The sequence below is a fragment of the Plutella xylostella genome, chromosome 21, assembly GCF_932276165.1.
Source record: "Plutella xylostella chromosome 21, ilPluXylo3.1, whole genome shotgun sequence".
NCBI lineage: Eukaryota > Metazoa > Arthropoda > Insecta > Lepidoptera > Plutellidae > Plutella > Plutella xylostella.
In genome coordinates this window covers 536363-554440 of record NC_064001.1, presented here as the reverse complement: position 1 = coordinate 554440, position 18078 = coordinate 536363, and the positions used below count along the sequence as shown (strand labels likewise).

General features: G+C 38.5%; 1 protein-coding gene across 1 annotated transcript; it reads right to left on the bottom strand.

The window, feature by feature from the left end:
* Positions 1 to 479: 479 nt before the first annotated feature.
* Positions 480 to 17613, bottom strand: LOC125490185. Its single transcript, XM_048628642.1, has 3 exons — positions 17258 to 17613; positions 16964 to 17185; positions 480 to 501 (listed from the first exon to the last, which is right to left on the bottom strand). The coding sequence occupies exons 1-3, from the start codon at positions 17611 to 17613 to the stop codon at positions 480 to 482; spliced, it is 600 nt and encodes a 199-aa protein (XP_048484599.1).
* Between the last annotated feature and the right edge of the window lie 465 nt (positions 17614 to 18078).

The following is an 18078-nucleotide window of genomic DNA, read 5'->3' as shown; positions in this document are numbered from 1 at the left end:
GTGGAGGCTGTGGCCGGGCCTAGCGGGGTGCGAACCCGGGACCGCAGCAGCAGCAGTAGCAGCTCGTCCACCTCCTCCACCTCGTCCTCGGGCGAGGGCTCCAAGCGGAAGCGCCGCCGCCACCGCCGCAGGAGGAACAAGCGCGACCGCCGCTTGATACAAAAGTTATCCAAGGAAGTGGGTGAGCTCAAGAATTTTGTTACGAATAACAACACTGTAAATAATGACCCTAATTCACACGAATGCTTATCGTTGTGTTCAGATGTCAGTGGTGATATGTACGTTGATTCACCACAGGGTGATGGTCGTAATGATCCTAATGAGAACACTCAGTTTACATTTGATATCGAAACCAAATTAAAGGAACCAACTATACCAAAGACACCTGATGTATTTTTGAAAATGTTACTGGAGGTACAACGCTTAGAGACTAGTGCATGGTCGGATGTACGGTACGCCGATACCCAAAAGCTATATAATCATGCTCCAGGTTTCACAGAACTGGAAACAAACGAGGAGGTTAAAACATATGACACCTTACGCCATCTAGCTTATTCGGACAAGGCGTATGCAGCTATAACATTCTGCATTCTAAAACAAAAGGAATCGTTGCAAGAAGGCTTTCGCAATCTGTTAGGTTGGGCAAAATCTAGTAACATTAGTTATGAATCCCTCGAATTAAAAATAGACGAATTGTTTTTAAAGGGCGACTTTCACAAAGTGTCCGCTGACCTTTTGCAACTAGTATGTGGCCACAGAGCTGAAAGTATTGAAATGCGAAGGGAAGCTATTGTTAGTCAAGCAAAAGATCCTTTAGTTAAAGCCGCATTGAACAAAATACCCCCGTCTTCAACACATTTATTTCAAGCAGAATCTTTTACTTCTACCCTTGAAAAAACCGGGGGAGTTCGCAAAGCCTTCTGGCCTTCTGTGTCAGGTGGATCCAATTCTCAAAGCAGGTCCAATTCTAAAATGAACCGTCACCCCTCGCGGGGGCAAGGCGTTCGAAAAATAGTGTCATCGCGTGGCACTCATAGTGGCTGCTGTCCGACCACTTCTCATGCCCAATATCAAAACCCACCCTCGCGGGGTGGATATAATAGCCAAAACTACCCTTCTAGGGAACAAAGCCACAATTTTCAAAGCTTTCCGAACCCACATGGACGAGGAACGTACAACAACCGAGGCTCGCGGCCCGATCGTACTCAAAGGGGAGCGAGAAAGCGCCCATACTCATCTTCCCCCCAAAGGGGAAACCCTTTGCCTAAAAGGCAAAAACAATGACTCGAATCAGTTTCAGGCTGGCCAATTGACACTGTACTACCGGCAGTGGAAAGAATTGGGAGCACCGGCCATAATATTAAAAATAATTCAAGGATATCGCATACCCTTTCTTCAAAAACCTCCACTTATACATCCGAATCTGGACAAGGGACCTTTTCACACACCAGTTTCAAAAGAAATGTCAGAACTCATCGCCAAGATGAAAAGTCAAAAAATTCTGGAAACTGCCAAGATCTCGCCCAGTTTTATATCACCCCTATTCCTGGTTCCGAAAAGCGACGGGACAATGCGCCCGATATTCAACTTAAAAGCCCTGAACGAGTTTGTACTGGTCGATCAATTTCACCTCATAAACATGTACCGAATACCCACTTTTCTTCAGGCAAAAGATTGGCTATGCAAGATAGATTTGTCCCAGGCATATTTTCACCTGGCAATATCTCAAGGTCACAGGCGCTTCCTACGCTTGATCTACGAGCACGAGTTACTAGAAATGACCTGTCTACCCTTCGGGTTAAGTACAGCCCCCAAAACCTTCTCAATCCTGACCAACTGGATCGCTCAAATATTACGAGAGAAGAACGTGAGAATAGTAGCGTATCTCGACGATTATTTAATTGCTCATCAAAGTGCAAGAGTTCTACAAGAGCATGTCACCCTGACCATCTCCACTCTTCAATATCTCGGTTGGCAAATAAATTTCGAAAAGTCTGTCCTCACACCTCAGAAGAGCGTAACTTATCTGGGTATCGTATGGGACCCTTGGGACAACCGGAAGGTACTCCCAGAAAACAAGTGTGTCACCATTGTCAAAAAAGTAAGCGAAGTTCTCGAACAAAAAAGTGTCACCATAAAAGATCTTCAGAGAGTGGCAGGACTTCTGAGCTTTGCCAGTTTTGCGGTACCAAGAGGTCGGCTAAATCATCGTCAACTGGTCATGTTCCTGAACTCGCTACCTCAGAACCTAACAAACGATCTGTATGTCATGCCACAACCTGTAAGAGAGGAGCTCTCCTGGTGGGTCCTGAATTGTCATCTCCCGACGCCCTTGCACTACCCTCCGCCCACCCACTTCCTGACAACAGATGCGTCGGACCTGGCTTGGGGCGCCCAACTAAACAATCATGCTCTCTCAGGCGTTTGGTCCAAGGCAGAACAAACACTGCATTGCAATCAAAAAGAAATGCTTGCAATACTGCACGCGCTGCAGAGCCATGCCCATCTAATGAGACACAGTTGCATTCTGATGCAATGCGACAACAAGACAGCGGTATCTTATTTGCGAAAAGAGGGAGGAACGAGATCAGTTCCGTTACTGGAAATAACTTACCAGATATTACACCTTCTAGATTGGTACAGGATAGACTTCAGCATTCATCACATTCCAGGCAAGTTCAACAACCATGCCGATCATCTGTCCAGGCATCGGCGACCGCCAGAGTGGCACCTCCTACCGCCATGCACGGAGATTGTGTTCAAAAAGTTTGGCCTGCCAATGATAGACCTGTTTGCATCGGAGGCAGCCCATGTGGTGTTCAATTATGTAACCCTAGACCTAAGGGATCGCCAAGCGGTGTTTCACGACGCATTCAGTGTTCCTTGGAATTACCCTCTCGCGTGGATTTTCCCTCCACCATTCCTAATACCGAAGGTTCTGGCACATCTCAACCAGTCATTAGGAACGTTCCTGATAGTAGTCCCTCGCTGGCACCGGGTGTTCTGGCGCGCAGATCTCAAAGCCCGATCTCTCGCAGCCCCGTTCACATTGAGGAACTTACAGAGTTACCTGATAGACACATCGACCGGCCTGCCACCTCCGAACGTCGCAGAGATGACGCTCGAAGTATGGAAGTGTTGGGGTGGTCTGAACAAGTAGAAAGCTGGAATCCAGAACAATTATCACTATTGAAAGATTCCTGGCGATTATCGACATTAAAAACATACGAGGTTGCGTGGAAACGATGGTTGAGTTGGTCCAAGACCAATAATATTAATCCCCATACACCTTCCGGCTCTGATTTAGCAAAATTTCTAGCAGATTTACATTTGGTACAGGGCTTCGCTTACAACACCATATTATTACATAAATCGGTTGTATCCACACTGTGTAATGTAGATACATCTAGTGTCCTTAGTTCCCACGTCCTAGTAAAGCACATTTTAAAATCAATAGCTTTAAAAAAGCCTATGTTAAAGAAATCACCAATTTGGGATGCCACTAAATTATCCTCATTTTTATCTGATTATGTTATAGGTCCTAATGATGTGTTTAAAACTTTGCGACATACGGCTACCCTATTGCTTCTATGTTCGGGCAGAAGGGTACACGATTTGACTTTACTTCATATAGACCCTGCCCATTACTCAAAATTTGACAATAGCATTATACTTTGGCCCCATTTCGGTTCAAAGACTGATAACAGTGATTACAGACAATCAGGTTGGAAATTAATTGAGAATCATGATAATCAAAACCTGAATCCTGTGTTCTGGGTAAATAGAACCATAACCTTACTTAATGATCGACGAAATGAGGCCAAGGTATCTAATCTCTTCGTCACATTCAGAGGTGCCGCTAAAGGGGCATCTCGCACTATAATAGCTGGGTGGATCAAAAGTTTATTTAAAGAGGCTAATATAATGGCCACACCTGGAAGTATACGGTCTGCAGTGGCCTCTAGAAATTGGATTGATAATTATCCCATGGATGAGATTTTAGAACGTGGAAATTGGCGTTCAGGAAATACATTCCTTAAATTTTATAGACGCGAAGTGATTGTGTCCAACGATTTGCCGTCTGTAAGTCAATTGTTTTCTGCAGTTGATACTTAAATTATAATGATTTATATGATGTTATTAGAGTTATTACATGTTATTGCTTAGAATGCTAATTCTATATACTTAATTATGATTTCAGTTTCATAACCGTAATAAATTGTTTTCTTTGTATCACATTGGCGTTTTTATTTTAAACAAGTCACTGTTTAACTTTCAGCCACCAGACGATAACAAACATCTCTCAATATTAAGCTTCAAATAACGGTCTAGTAGTTTAATAGCAGCGTTTTACCTGAAAATAAAACGCATATTAAAATACTTACCTTATTTGAAGCTTAACTTTCATATCTGCCTGGTGATTATTGAGACAATGATCCAATGGTGGCGATGACGTAACATCTCGCCTCTGACAGGTGACAGAAGTTAAACGAATATGGACGCTATTTGACTGTCATGATACTGATGCAAAGGTACAAATGGACGGAAACGGAAGTGCCTATCTCAATATTAAGCTTCAAATAAGGTAAGTATTTTAATATGCGTTTTATTTTCAGGTAAAACGCTGCTATTAAATCTTATATGCGATAAACGAACTATAAAAACTAAACTATAAAACGAAAAATAAAGTAAGTAAATTGGTTTTTTGAAATTTAGCTGCGAATCACCGAAATGAAACCATCATAAAGATAAAACATAGTGTAATGAACTGGATAATTTTGGGTGTCACGGTTGGTACAGTTCGAATTAAACCATAATTATTTCAGTAACAGTATTTGCAGCCTAACATTATATTTCAGAATCAACCTAATATTTCAACGTGTACCTGCTTTCCTCGCACAAGCCCAACATACTTACCAAAATAAAACCATCCTTAGCTTAAGCATAAAGGACATCGCCCACTCTTCCCGGCCAACCGGGTCAGGTAATAAAATAAAGCATTAATAAAAGGGACCGGCGGCCGGATAGTCCAATAGATGCATTAGTATTCAGCGTGCATACAACAATATTGCGCCGTTAAATCAGACTAATTTGAGAGACGAGCCGACGGACCTTTCCGGACCGCTCCGGTTTCAGGCAATTTCAGTAAAAAAATTGATGCAAATCCAAGGAGGAGGTGTGTTAGAAGTTTGGTGTAGTTTTGTGTCTGTCTGTAGTCTGTAGCATTGTAGCTGCGTAATCAGAATCAATTTATCGCAACAAAATTGATAATATAGGTAGATACAGTCATCGGGTTTCATCTATTGTTATTCTGAGTAAAAAGGTTTACTGAAATTATATATTTTACAAACAAACAATTAAGAAGACCACTGGTTTCATTTTATCACTGTACCTATTATTGTTTGAATGTTTTGTTATTTCTATGTGAGGTATGTTAATCTATAAGTACCTAACTATATCGTTTTAAATTTTACAACTGTATGAAACTAAAATGTTCTATTGAAATATTAATTTCAATTCTAAGCAAGGTAATAAATAAAATAAAATAAAATAAAATAAAATAAAATATATAAAACGAGAATGATCCGTATCGCGAGTACATAAATGTATGTTCAGATTCGGGCGCGGTCTGTGGTCCGGCTGTTTTCGGTTCAATTGAAACCCCATTCGGTTACAGCTGAAACAAATAGAAATCTGGTTAAAATTGTAGCCTGAGTTTCAGACTTTGTGTTAAATTAGTAAAAAATATTATTAGGTATAACTACATGCATTATTATATTATTTTGTAGTTTATACATTATGTGTCTGTAGGTATGTGAAAAATCAGTAGATTACTTACCTATGGATATTTAGGTGTCCTATTTTAATATGTGCTATGCTATTTCTCAAAGGATATTTTGTGCTGATGCCGTAATTAATGAAAAATGATTTATTTTCAAAATTAACTACCTAGTTGCCCTCGCAATTTGCGACTTGAGATCAAAACGCGGGTGGTCACTCTAGCTCAACAAAACTAATTTCCGGAACGATACGTTTCTATCTCATTTTAGTAAACATAACGATTGCATGAGAGCTTTCGTTCATAATTTGTTTTTAAGCAAGAGCAGCCCTCAGACCTTGGGTTTCAGTCTAGGTATATGACGAAAAACGAAGTTTCAGAGCCGTTCTTCTATTTATTAAACGTGCCGATTGAGCGACAGCTCTCGATCGTTCGTTTTTCGTCAGTATAGAGGGACCCTCCTGGGTCCGCTCATCCCAGGTGTTTCTCCGCGTGATTTGTGTGTTCAATTATTCGGCGCCGAGCGAAAGTTGCACAACTAATTATAACATTTATAAGTTGTTGCTTCGTGTAGAAGAAATATATCTTTTAGTGATCCACGCCGGAAAGGAAGGACCAGTAAAAACTGCTTCAGTAGAAAACTATACCTATACTCTGTCCATTATATTATTGGTTTTTTGACATTCGATATCCCATACATATTTGACGACTGCAAAGGAAAACGAACTTTACTTACCAGACATAAGGAAACGTCTAAAATAAAATAACATAGTGGAAGCTGGTAGTGAAAATAAAATAGCATAGTGGAGGGTAATAGCTCGAAAACGGTTAGGAATTTGAAAAAAACATATGATATAAAAGTTTTAGATAATTTTAAGAGCTCCATTTCATTAGTTGAAAATATTTCTCTCTGATGCACCGTTTTCGAGATATAAGCTAAAAACCAAAAATTCGTACCTTTATCCCCCCTCCTTCCCCCCGCTCATCACCTAGGTGTCAGGACTTTTGGTATGTTAACAACCTAAGCCCCCTGAACAAGTTTCTGAAGGAATCGCTTAGTTACCTGCTCACGCACTCTACACCTCATTCCTTGACTGGACTAAAATATTTTTCAAATAATGTCTTTCTACTCACGTTTACTTGTCAAACATCCATTGTAGGTTATTGGCCGCGTGTTAAAATGCGCTTCGTACTTGACCAATACTCGTATAAGTATATAGTACATATAATTATATTATACTCCCTACTGGCACATAGGTCCCGGCTGCAGGTGTGCTCTACGGGTCGTAACAAATTATGAGGGTTACTTCCTCAACTTTGTAATATCAGAATCAGCGAAACACGTGTTTTCATGGAGAAACAGTTACCACTAAAAGAACCTTTCTATTTAAAATTGTTACCTGATATTGACATAATATGGATTCACATAAGTAAAATGATGTCCTAATAGTGGTTTAGCTCACTTTGCCCTTCTCGGATTAGTAGGTATTGACTGCAATATCCAAAGGAATTTTCACGAGAAAACCGTCAAAGGCGCTGCAAAGTTTGGTACCTTCTAATTTCCATATCCTTCAGCCAGGATATACGGACCAAAGGTTAACAAGTAAATAGAAAATGTCGTAACAAACTTGAACCATAACTCATGCGACACAAGGCTCCGTATCGTATTCAAAATGTAAAGCTCGGGGGCAATTCATCAATACATCTTCAGTGAATAGCAATAAACAAGTCGAAAAATGCGTGTTTATCGTTATTTATGGGCATACTGGCGATTTATGGCATCGCAACGCCGCGTTAAATATACGCCAGTGCGCGATATGTGAGCAGAGACGGGGGAGCGGGAGCGGGTTATACTTCTTCAATATTACCTTCTGACTGCTGAATGAAATCCGACGAAAGATATGAATAATCTTCCTGTTTCCGTTATTCAAGTGACACCTAACTGACATCTACAAGGTCTACATACAACCAACCCCACAGCGGCATAATGTCTAGTCAACTCTAGTCACCTTTTTATGTTCACGTAAATACCGACTACCAGTAGTTACTGCTAGTAGATTTATGAATATCAGATATTTAGACACCTGCAACTTCAAAGGATCTAGGATACCTGGAACTTCTAAGTATATTATGAACCTACGTGGGTGGTCTGAAAAGTTTCCGACCTAACATAGATACAATATTTTTTTTCCTAAAATTTATTTTTATTCTTCTTCATAGCCCGTCAAACAGTAATAAGGCGGCGCTAAAACACGGATTTATTGCGCCTAAACTGCGCCAACAGAGCATTGGAAATGTTCATTCGAACACGTCGTTGGTCTGACGTTAGCAAACGCGGCAGCCAACGCGCGGACAGCCTTCTCATGCCTAAATCTTGATTTAATATGTGACAAACACGTTCTCTGGACATTGTCAGTGCCTCTGCTATCTCTCTAACTTTAATTCGGCGGTCGTCTAACACCCTTTGGAGAACTTTAGCGATGTTATCGTCAGTAGTTACAGTTTTTGGACGTCCCGAACGTTCATCATCTCCGAAGCTCTTACGGCCACGTTTAAATTCGGCTGCCCAAAATTTTACAGTGGCAAATGACGGTGAAGAGTCCCCGTACACAGAATCTAACTCATCTTTGATTTGCGTAGGGGTATTCCCTTTCAAAAACCAATATTTTAAGACAGCTCGATACTCGAGTGTTGCTGTCAAAAGATGCACAGTTACATTCCCTGACTTTAATTGATGTGTGCTGCCATCTTCACGTTTAGGTCGGAAACTTTTCAGACCACCTACGTTTTCGTAACTTTGCTACAAACTAGGATTCACTAGAATACAATACACTATATACCTAGTAGCATTCATTTATTATTTATCATTTTCAATTAATGGTTATCCTGGATGAAATATATTTTCTCGTTGTATACATTAAATGTGTTATTACTATATTAGAGCTACTGTAAAACAAAGAACAGTTTTGTAGGAAAAATAAAATTGGCATAATCCAATAAAGATGGTATGGACAAATGAATACGTAACCAAGCAGGACAGTCAGCAAAAGAGTTTTTTTTTTTTAAATCAGACAATAAAATAATTCAGTAGTTCTGATGGGTGACATAAATAATGTAAACGTTCTATGATTCATTTATCTTCCACCTATGAGTCTACATCACACTGTGCCTACCTCAGTGAATATAAGTAGGTCTTGATCTTGTTGGTTGACTGTACGTATTTTCTAGAACTCGATTACTCAGTGAGTGAGTGGAACTCGGTTCGTCGATGATTTCCATATACATTATGTACTAACAAGCTCCGGATGAACGCACACGAGACGTTTTTCATCAAATATTACGTGTATTTACTTGAGTGGATATAGTAACAAGATATGTTTCTCATTATAACATAGTCGAAATAAAATATGAAACTACTTAGGTATGCGGCTAAAGGTTAAATGAATAAGTTGTATAATATTTAGCTTTGTTTACTGTTACGTATATTTGAGAAAATATAATATATAAATTTAAGTATTATATTGGTATCTGTCAATTTAATCAAGGTAAAAAATATAGAGCGGCTTTCTAAACATATCATGTTTATTTTTTTGTCCCAGGCTTTACTCAATATCACATCATATCTGTTTACGTGTAACGTGTAACTGAAGTTATGTTTTACGATTACCTACTTATTCGAGAAGCATGTATGTATACGTACGTAGGCAGGTGAGGTGGGGTTATAAAATTCCAGTTCCGTCTAGACCGGCACAAAGAATTTCAATTTTACCTCCACGTCCAGAGCCTCTCGATGCGACCTCTGGAGCCTCCCTCGGGCAAGGAATAGGGCTCGTTGTCATAAAGCATCAGGCCGTTTAAGACTTTGGTCTTTTGCCCGAAAATCATGACGCTTTTGTACAAAAAAGTTACTAAGTCGAGGATGCGGGTGAAATTTATAGCCGGTACTTTAGCGAAAGGGCTTAGACATTTAGGTCCCAAAAACGGTGTACCTACCTAGTATTTTTGTTTCAGGAGTTTTTCATAAAGTACAAAGGTTAATACGGACAAGTTTAGGTTTGCGGAAAATGACGGAGGAGGACGAATGGCGACCAAAGATATATTCAAAAGAGTTTCTCTTCCACAAACTAGATGGCGTTAGTTGGACTGAAATTCTAAGGGAAAAGTTAAATACCCAAAATGTTATTTTACATATTATATTTTATGTCTGAGTCCAAACATTTTATTCAAAGGTATACTTTTTTTTAAAACGTCGAAATATAAAAAACAGGAAAAACTATTTTTCACCATTTTAAAAAGTCTGTGTAAGGCCAGAAAAGAAAATTTTATGGCGAAAGATTCTCCTAGAGATTATTTTCAACTTTTTAACTCATGTATATCTAATACCTATACCTACCTTAATTGATTAGCTGCCTCAGATGAAGTGCACACCGACACGCGTTTTAATGATTCAAATACTTAATGAAAGTTCTAGTGTCATAAAAAACATACAACCAAAGTGAAAACATCACGTCCACTAACGTTTGTTTTATTCGCAATAAGAGATCTATAAAACACGTCATTAGTAAAAGTATGAGAAGTGAGAAGTGTCCAGTTTGATGAGATCATAAAAACTGTGGTTCTCATTTAGAGCTGTTGTTGCGTGTTTTGATATGAGTTCGAGATTGCTATTTAAGGGTCTGCAATAGGGAATCGAGGGTTGGCATTGTCATAGAATTATGTAGTAAATGATGCTCTACAGCCTTGAAAAAAATCACACAGGTAGTTAAAGAGTCTAGCTAGGTGCTGAATCATTCGAATTTAAGTAAATGATTATGGATAACTGTAAATTAATTTCAGAATATCAAGAAAAACCAGTCAATCACACTCCCGTATTGTAACAACTGTGTCGTAATTATTAAGAATTTTCATATGATTTTTATCATATTATAAAGTTAAAGGCTTGGACTAGGCGCTAAATACCTTGTTTTTTAATAAACACACACTTATTTTGTGTAAATTAATCCCAAACTTGAGCAATTTTTTTCCCTCAAATCTTCATACAAATATCTATGGCGGCTTTCTGTGTTATAAAATCATAAACACAAGTGACGTTTGACTCAGTTGGCCGCTGGCCTCCAAAGAAGGGTCACGTCGGTTTAGGCAGCACTGACAGCTCGCGATCTTTTCGTGTACAGATACAAAATCACTGCACATTGGTTGTCAATGCACTTTTTCAACTTTTATGACACCAACATAATTTGATTTGAAATTGAGGAAGCATAATTCTTCCAGTATATTCAATACATTAAATTAAATTAGATAGTGTGCAATATTCTCGTGATATTACAGTCTCGTAAAGGTCTGATGAGGAGCAGGAATATAGCGAATGGATCTAAGTGATGACAATACGCACGAACATTAGGTTAGGGATCAAAAATACAGTCTCTTGGTGCTGGTTGAGGTATGGTCTCGTGAGGATCTGATGAGGGCAGTAACACGGTGGTGGTTCAATTTTATTTCAAAGATGTTAATAGCTAAAAGCATCGAGTTTGGGCTATTAAGTATGTTTTTCAGAGAGAGAGAAAGAGATTTTGTTTTTCCTCTGGATGTGTTAGGTTTACTGGGTTTACTAAGTTCATTCTGTTAATGGCATCAAGTTGTTATGTGTTCATAAGTAATAATTATTTATTAACAAAATGCTGTTGATTCTCCACGAAAATGTAAAAATAAAAATAAAATAAATAAAAATAAATTCGTAACGTAAAATTGACAATGACGGAATTTCTTCTATAGACAGTAGCCACAAAAAAAACAAACGATAGATGGCGTGATTTGAAGATAAAGATACATTTTTTCGACACATAGACAGCAACAACAAAAAAAATACAGATTTAAAGAAAAGAAACACATACTTATACAAAACAACAAAGAAAAAAAAAGGATACACATCAAAATAACTGGAAAAAATATAAGCCCCAATTTACTTGTGTGGGACAGGGAGTACCATAATATTTTTTTTGGGGTACTCCCCATCTATGCGAAATATAAGCTTGATATCTTTACCCGTTTCTGAGAAAAAGGGCGGTGACAGACAGTCAGTCAGACAGACGGACAACAAAGAGATCCTATAACGGTTGCTTTTTTTCTTTTGACGTTCGAAACCCTAAAATTAAGTAAAAATATTATGCTGCCAAAAAATGTACTTACAGGTATTGAAAAAGCGGTATATAAACAAATTATACCAGCAGAGGGTTCACCATTTAGCTGAATGTTACTTAGAAAACGGCCTTGAGTGGCGGTCAAGTTGGTCCCCGCCTGCGATACTTTCCATTAACATTGGGACTCGTTTTCATGTTTTTAGCGTACAGTCAGGTTTTTAGTTTTTTATAATTGTATTTTTTTATTTGTAACTTTTTAGTTGTTTTTATTTTATGAAATTTTACGTCGGTAGGTAGTTCATGATCATTTTTTATTTCAATAATTTTGGTGTTGTTATTTAAATACCTTCAATATGCATATTTTTGTAATGTGAAAATCAAGTTCTTTCATTTGATACCTTACACGGCAAAGTTGAATTATTATTTTTTCGATCATCACGTTATGTCCTCAAGAGGGCGCTATGTACATTTTAATGGAACGTCACATAGCCTATAGGCATCGCGCCATCAATACGCTTCTAACAATACCTCATACATCAAAATCTATCAAGCCGTTTAGGCTACAGGAGGGAACAAAGAAACAGACAAACATACATATATACATACAATCAAAAAACATTACCCTCCTCCTTCGGCAGTCGGGTAAAAAGGAGTAAGACAGGGGGTTATTCTGAACTTTTGCTCTACGAGTTTTGGAAATTAACAAAAAAAAACCTTTTTCATAGAAACTTTGTTGGACATGTGACTTTTTACCATGGAAAACGAATATTTTTTTTCGCGAATTTGCAAATCTCGTAGAACAAAAGTTGTTCAGAATGACCCCTTGAGTCATCCCCTTTTGGCTTAGTATAGCCCTTTTGCGACACTATGTATTTACTTTGCTTTGTCGTCGGGGTTCAGTTGGCTGGAGGATGCCCGAAACTTATTATCTACACTTTAATACTTTTAGTTACCTTTCTACAAGTAAATACCACATTTGTTTGAGAAAGCTAATCGGGTTCCGAGTATAGAGTAAAGTGGCACCCCTATTAATTTCTACTCTTTCCTGGTGCCTACCAGTGTAAGTAAGAATTATACTTACTTACCCTAAAATCACCCAAAATGTACTTGAACATAATTGTCAATAAAGTTGGCGAGTAAAAGTTTATCGACCCACTGTGCAAACTTACATGTGTGCGTGTCACTGCGTGTGCTGTGTGAAGAGCATTGAAAACCCAAAATTGGCGCGGCACGTCACCCTGTACGGGCCCTTAATGCTGCACTAAAGTAGTGACGTCTTCTGGAAAGTGTAACAAGTTACTATATTGTATAAAAAATGAATAAAAAGTAACTCTGCATATATAGAAGTATAATTTATTAAGCCTGATCAAAACTCATAATTTGAACATAATAAATTTACAATCATTGGGATTGCGTACCGCGAATTCCTCGAAAGGGACAAAATGCTCTTACATTCTCACAATGAATAAAACCCTGGGTTCGTAATAAATTCCGGCAAAATATAAATGGTAAGAAGTATTCTCTGAGGTGAGGGGGTGTGTAGGGATGGAGGGGAGGGGAGGGGGTGCTTGTAAAAAGTTTAGCGGCGACCGTGACAAATTACGAAAAGATTACGTCGCGTCACATTTTTTTCCTTATTTACGGTTCACACGTCGCAGCGAGTGAACCATTTGTCCCCGGAATGGACTCACAATTTGCAACGCGGCGGTATGCAGATATTACCGGTAATTTTTCTCCACAATCTTCGTATAAGGTGATAAAAAAGACATTGATTTCCGCACTGTTCGCTCGCTTGTGGGCCAAGGTTCAGAAATTTTATGAGTCGTTACGGTGTTCGGTTATTAGTTATAGCTGACAGCACATGGGTGAAGCATAAATGTTTAACTGCTCGATTATTAAATAAATTTGCGTAACTAAGTAATTGCATTGGTGACGCTATAAACATTGACATCCATTTTATTATTAGGTATACTTCATGCTTGTATTTATCACGAATTTGAAATTTAAGCTCTATTTATATTTATCGATACTCCTGTCGTAACCAGTAGCCATATACATCAATCAGTATTCCATGTTTTATACCTATGTAGGTACTAAGTATATGGATATATTATAGCTATCTTATACTTACTGACTACCGCTTCACGGGTCTATAATCGTTTAATCCGCCTTCCACTAATCACAGAACCGTATTTATGGCAAATCGCGATATAGTGACGTTTATCTACGTCTATAACGATCGAGAGGCGTCAGCAGATTCGTCATCTCGGAATGGCGTGATAACTATAAGCCTTATAGTATAAGGAATTTACGTGAAATAAGACGGAACCGAACAAAAAACGTTTCAAAAAGCTTTACTTGTTTTTTGCATATTATACTTATTTTTTGTCAAGACACTCAGCGTTTAAAACGGGCTCGTCAGATGTTACAAATAAAATACGTTGAAAATTGTGTTGGTGTCCCGCGGGATTTTACTATGTTATTTCTGAAAATTTGTGGTATTTTGTGTGTTTTCTTTGTCGACTCGGTTCTCAATTCAAATCATTTATTAAAATAACAGTAAAGCGTTTAATATTTTGTTCAATGGTGTGGACAATCAAATTAACGATTGTCTGAGTCGTAGGCAACGTTACTCCTATTTCTAAATAACTCCTTTGGCAGGTAATATTCTAGGGTTAGGTCACGTGATTGAATTTTTAATGAAACTTTGTGGAAATACGTATCAGTGCTGCAGCGGCAGATCATTGCAGCGTCACACAGCTGGCACCTGTAGAACCTCAGTATGACTTTAAGGGAGTGATCAAAAACTTGGAAATATCGAGTTTTTCAATTACGGACTGAATAACATTGAACTGAAGTAAGAATAACATTTGCAGCTAAATCAAAACTATCCTAAAAATTATAGACGAATACATACTTTCAGGATTCTTCAAAATTTTGCTAGTACCTTATAATAATAATAATAATAATAATAAATCATTTATTTCAGACCATAGATCCATATGTGGTTAGTAACAATGGTACTTACAAACTAAGTTAGTAGATACTATTTCTATGTACACACGGTAACGTTAAATGGTTGGCAGGGCACACTAACGTAGGTAGTGTATGTGTGTGTCAGCGACGTCGACGTAATTATTTAGTTCTGGGCAACCCACACACGGATATTGTAAGCATGTAGTTGTGCCAGTGACAATGATTCATTGTTTTTATGATATGAAGCAAAATTTTGCAATGCCATGCAATAGATTGAATGGCTCAGTTGGTATGATACAAGACTTACAATAATCGGTATGGTGGTTCAAATCCCTCTGAACTTACAAAATTCCTTTTTTGTTTTTTTTTTATAGATTTAATTTATTTTTTAATATGGCTAATAATAGTATTGTAGTAAATACGAATAAAAGCAACACAGAAAGTAAATGAAACAAGTTATTAAGTGTTAAAATTACAAAATGTATTCTTGCCGTAACATAAACATTAAGGATGTTACGTTTTTGTTGTTTTTCGTTTTAAAACATAGTTGTAGTTTATATTAATAAGGAAAATTTTCAATTAGCAGTTTTAAATCATAATAAACTACAGAAAAGGATGGACTGGCTGTTTTACTAAAGTAAATAGGCAAGTCATTAGTTATATGAATCAACATGTTAATTAGCTAGAAATAAGATAACTTATTCCAACCTCAGTAACAATAACATCATTAACACATGGCTTACCCATAATTGTAAATAATAATAAGTATTTAACAAAATAACTAAAATCTTATACAAATGAAAAAATAAAAATTACTGAGCTAACCCCAATAACTATAATTTTCACCACTTTTTCGCCATAATATCTTACCATCCATCCTTGTCTGACTTAAAGGACTTTTCATCACTAAATATCATCACATTGTTGCACCAATCAAAGTTTAAAATAGTCAGTCGCAAAATGCACTCTGTTTCGACATCGTCGGATCTGATCGGTTAGAGCAATTTTCTTCGTCGGCTTCCGACACCGCAACCCAGCAGCACGCAAGTGAACCCGTACGGTTTGTAGGGATAGATTATGTGTTGTGGCCGTAGAACGGGTGCTGCAGAACGGATCAGCGCTATGTGCAGCTACGATATCTCGATGGCGTGGTGATGCATCCGTATAGACGACTACTGTCTACATGTCCCGAATCTGCGTATCGGTGAACCCATAATTGAACAGTTCTCCTCTGCAAACAAAAAAAAACAAATACTTAGCTTATACAAATACAAATATTCTAACAGTCAAATAAAATATTTACAATTCTATGTTACTTACCGTTAAACGTCTTGCGATTTCACTTTGTAATGTTTTGTTCATATAAATACGATTATCTCCGCCTTTTTGAACATGGTTAAGTGACTTTCCATACTGACTGCGAAGAGTAATTAATTAAATTGTCAAATCACAAAGTGAATCACTTTGCAGACGCAGAGGTGAATTGAAACTAAAACTAAAAACAAATTTCGTTTATTCATATTGTATGAGGGTAGAATGGTTTTAATTCTCAAATGAAGAACGAATCATATATTTTTGGCGAAGAGAAATAGTCGACAGCTATGCAGCTTGTAGTCATTTGTCAGTTTCAAATATATTAATTTTATACTCAACAGTGTTTAAATTAACGCAAAATTTGAATTAAGTTAAATAAAAATAACCATCCGTGGACTCGAACTCACGACCTATGTTTCATTAGTCCAACATTCTACCAATGAGCTACGAAGTGTATAGACACAGGTAGTGAAATTTTGCTTCACATCAATTTTATAACTATTTCACTAACACTACCGGTTGATATTTTTATGTCACAGCTGGTATACGGGCGTTTGCCTACGCGCAAACTCGTTTGTGCTGTTGTGTGTGTGTGTGTGTGGTTTGTTACTGGTGTGTAAACCGATTTCTGCGTTTATGCACACATAGACAACGTTAGTGTGCACATATACACTACGTTAGTGTGCCCTGCCGACCATTTGACGTTGCCGTGTGTACAATTATTTTACACCAGTGTTTAAAAAGTGGCGCGTCATACCTGTCTGCTATAACGGCGAGAATGCTGTTGCAACTGGAGCGCAGCCTGGCGAGTGTGGAGGCGCAGCGCTTGCGCAGCACCGTGTAGAAGCAGTCTGTGCGCGCCGCCGCGAACATGCCCGACGCGCTGCAGCGGCGCCCCAGCCGCAACAACACCCTCAACGAGTTATTGTATTGGACGCGAAGGGCGCTAAACGACTTTCGAGTATATTTAGACCACAGGCTACAAGTATAAAGCGATGTACAGTATGCTTTAAAAAGCGTTAACTTCACTTCCTCCGTACACCGCCCAAACCTGTGGGCTATCATATTTGCTCTGATTGCCAGCGCCCTTCGCTCCCTTTCCATATCGGCGTCGTCGCTCAAATCCTCGGTAACAATATGGCCTAAGTATTTGAACGACTTCACCCGCTTGAGCGGCGCGCCGCCGAGCACCACCGGCGGCACCTCCGCGGGACATTTAGAGCCGGCCTTGAACACCATGAGCTCGCTCTTAGTCGCGTTGTACCGCAGGCCATGCTCCGCGGCGTACGACTCACACGCGCCCAACAACTTCCTCAGGGCCCTCACGGACGGGCTCAGCAACACCATATCGTCTACGTAGCTGATGTTATTGACGCTAGTGTTATCTATACGACATCCGACATGCATGTTGCTAAGCCCGACTATGAGGGCATTTATATAAAGGTTAAACAGCTTAGGCGATGTCAGGCCACCCTGTCTTACACCACACTGTAGCCTATATGAGTCTGACTTAGTTTCGGCCCACCTTACAAAGTTTATTTGGTTTGAGTACCAATATTTAAAAATATTAATAATGCATCGAGGAACATTGCTATCATTTAATTTTTTCCATAATAAATCATAACATACTAAATCGAATGCTTTGGATAAATCTAAGAAACAGGCATATACAGGCGTCTGCCTCCTAGTATAATATGAAACAGTGTGCTTAAGGCTTACAATTGCGCTCTCTGTTGATAGTCCCGGCCTAAAGCCGAATTGCGCGTCATGCAAAGTTATGTATTTACTTAATTGTAAGTCAAGCAAACTATCCAGTGTTTTAGCTATTATTGTTGCTAATGATATCGGCCTATAGTTAGTCTTACTTGATAT

Bases quoted from the DNA above. Each gene is read 5' to 3' on its own strand.
- LOC125490185 (XM_048628642.1), bottom strand. From the start codon at position 17,613: ATGCATGTCGGATGTCGTATAGATAACACTAGCGTCAATAACATCAGC. The intron at 17,186-17,257 runs GTTTGGGCGGTG...TTATACTTGTAG, and splicing joins GCAAATATGATAGCCCACAG to CCTGTGGTCTAAATATACTC. The intron at 502-16,963 runs GTATGACGCGCC...GTTTGTTTCCAG, and splicing joins CTCGCCGTTATAGCAGACAG to TTCTGTGAAACCTGGAGCAT.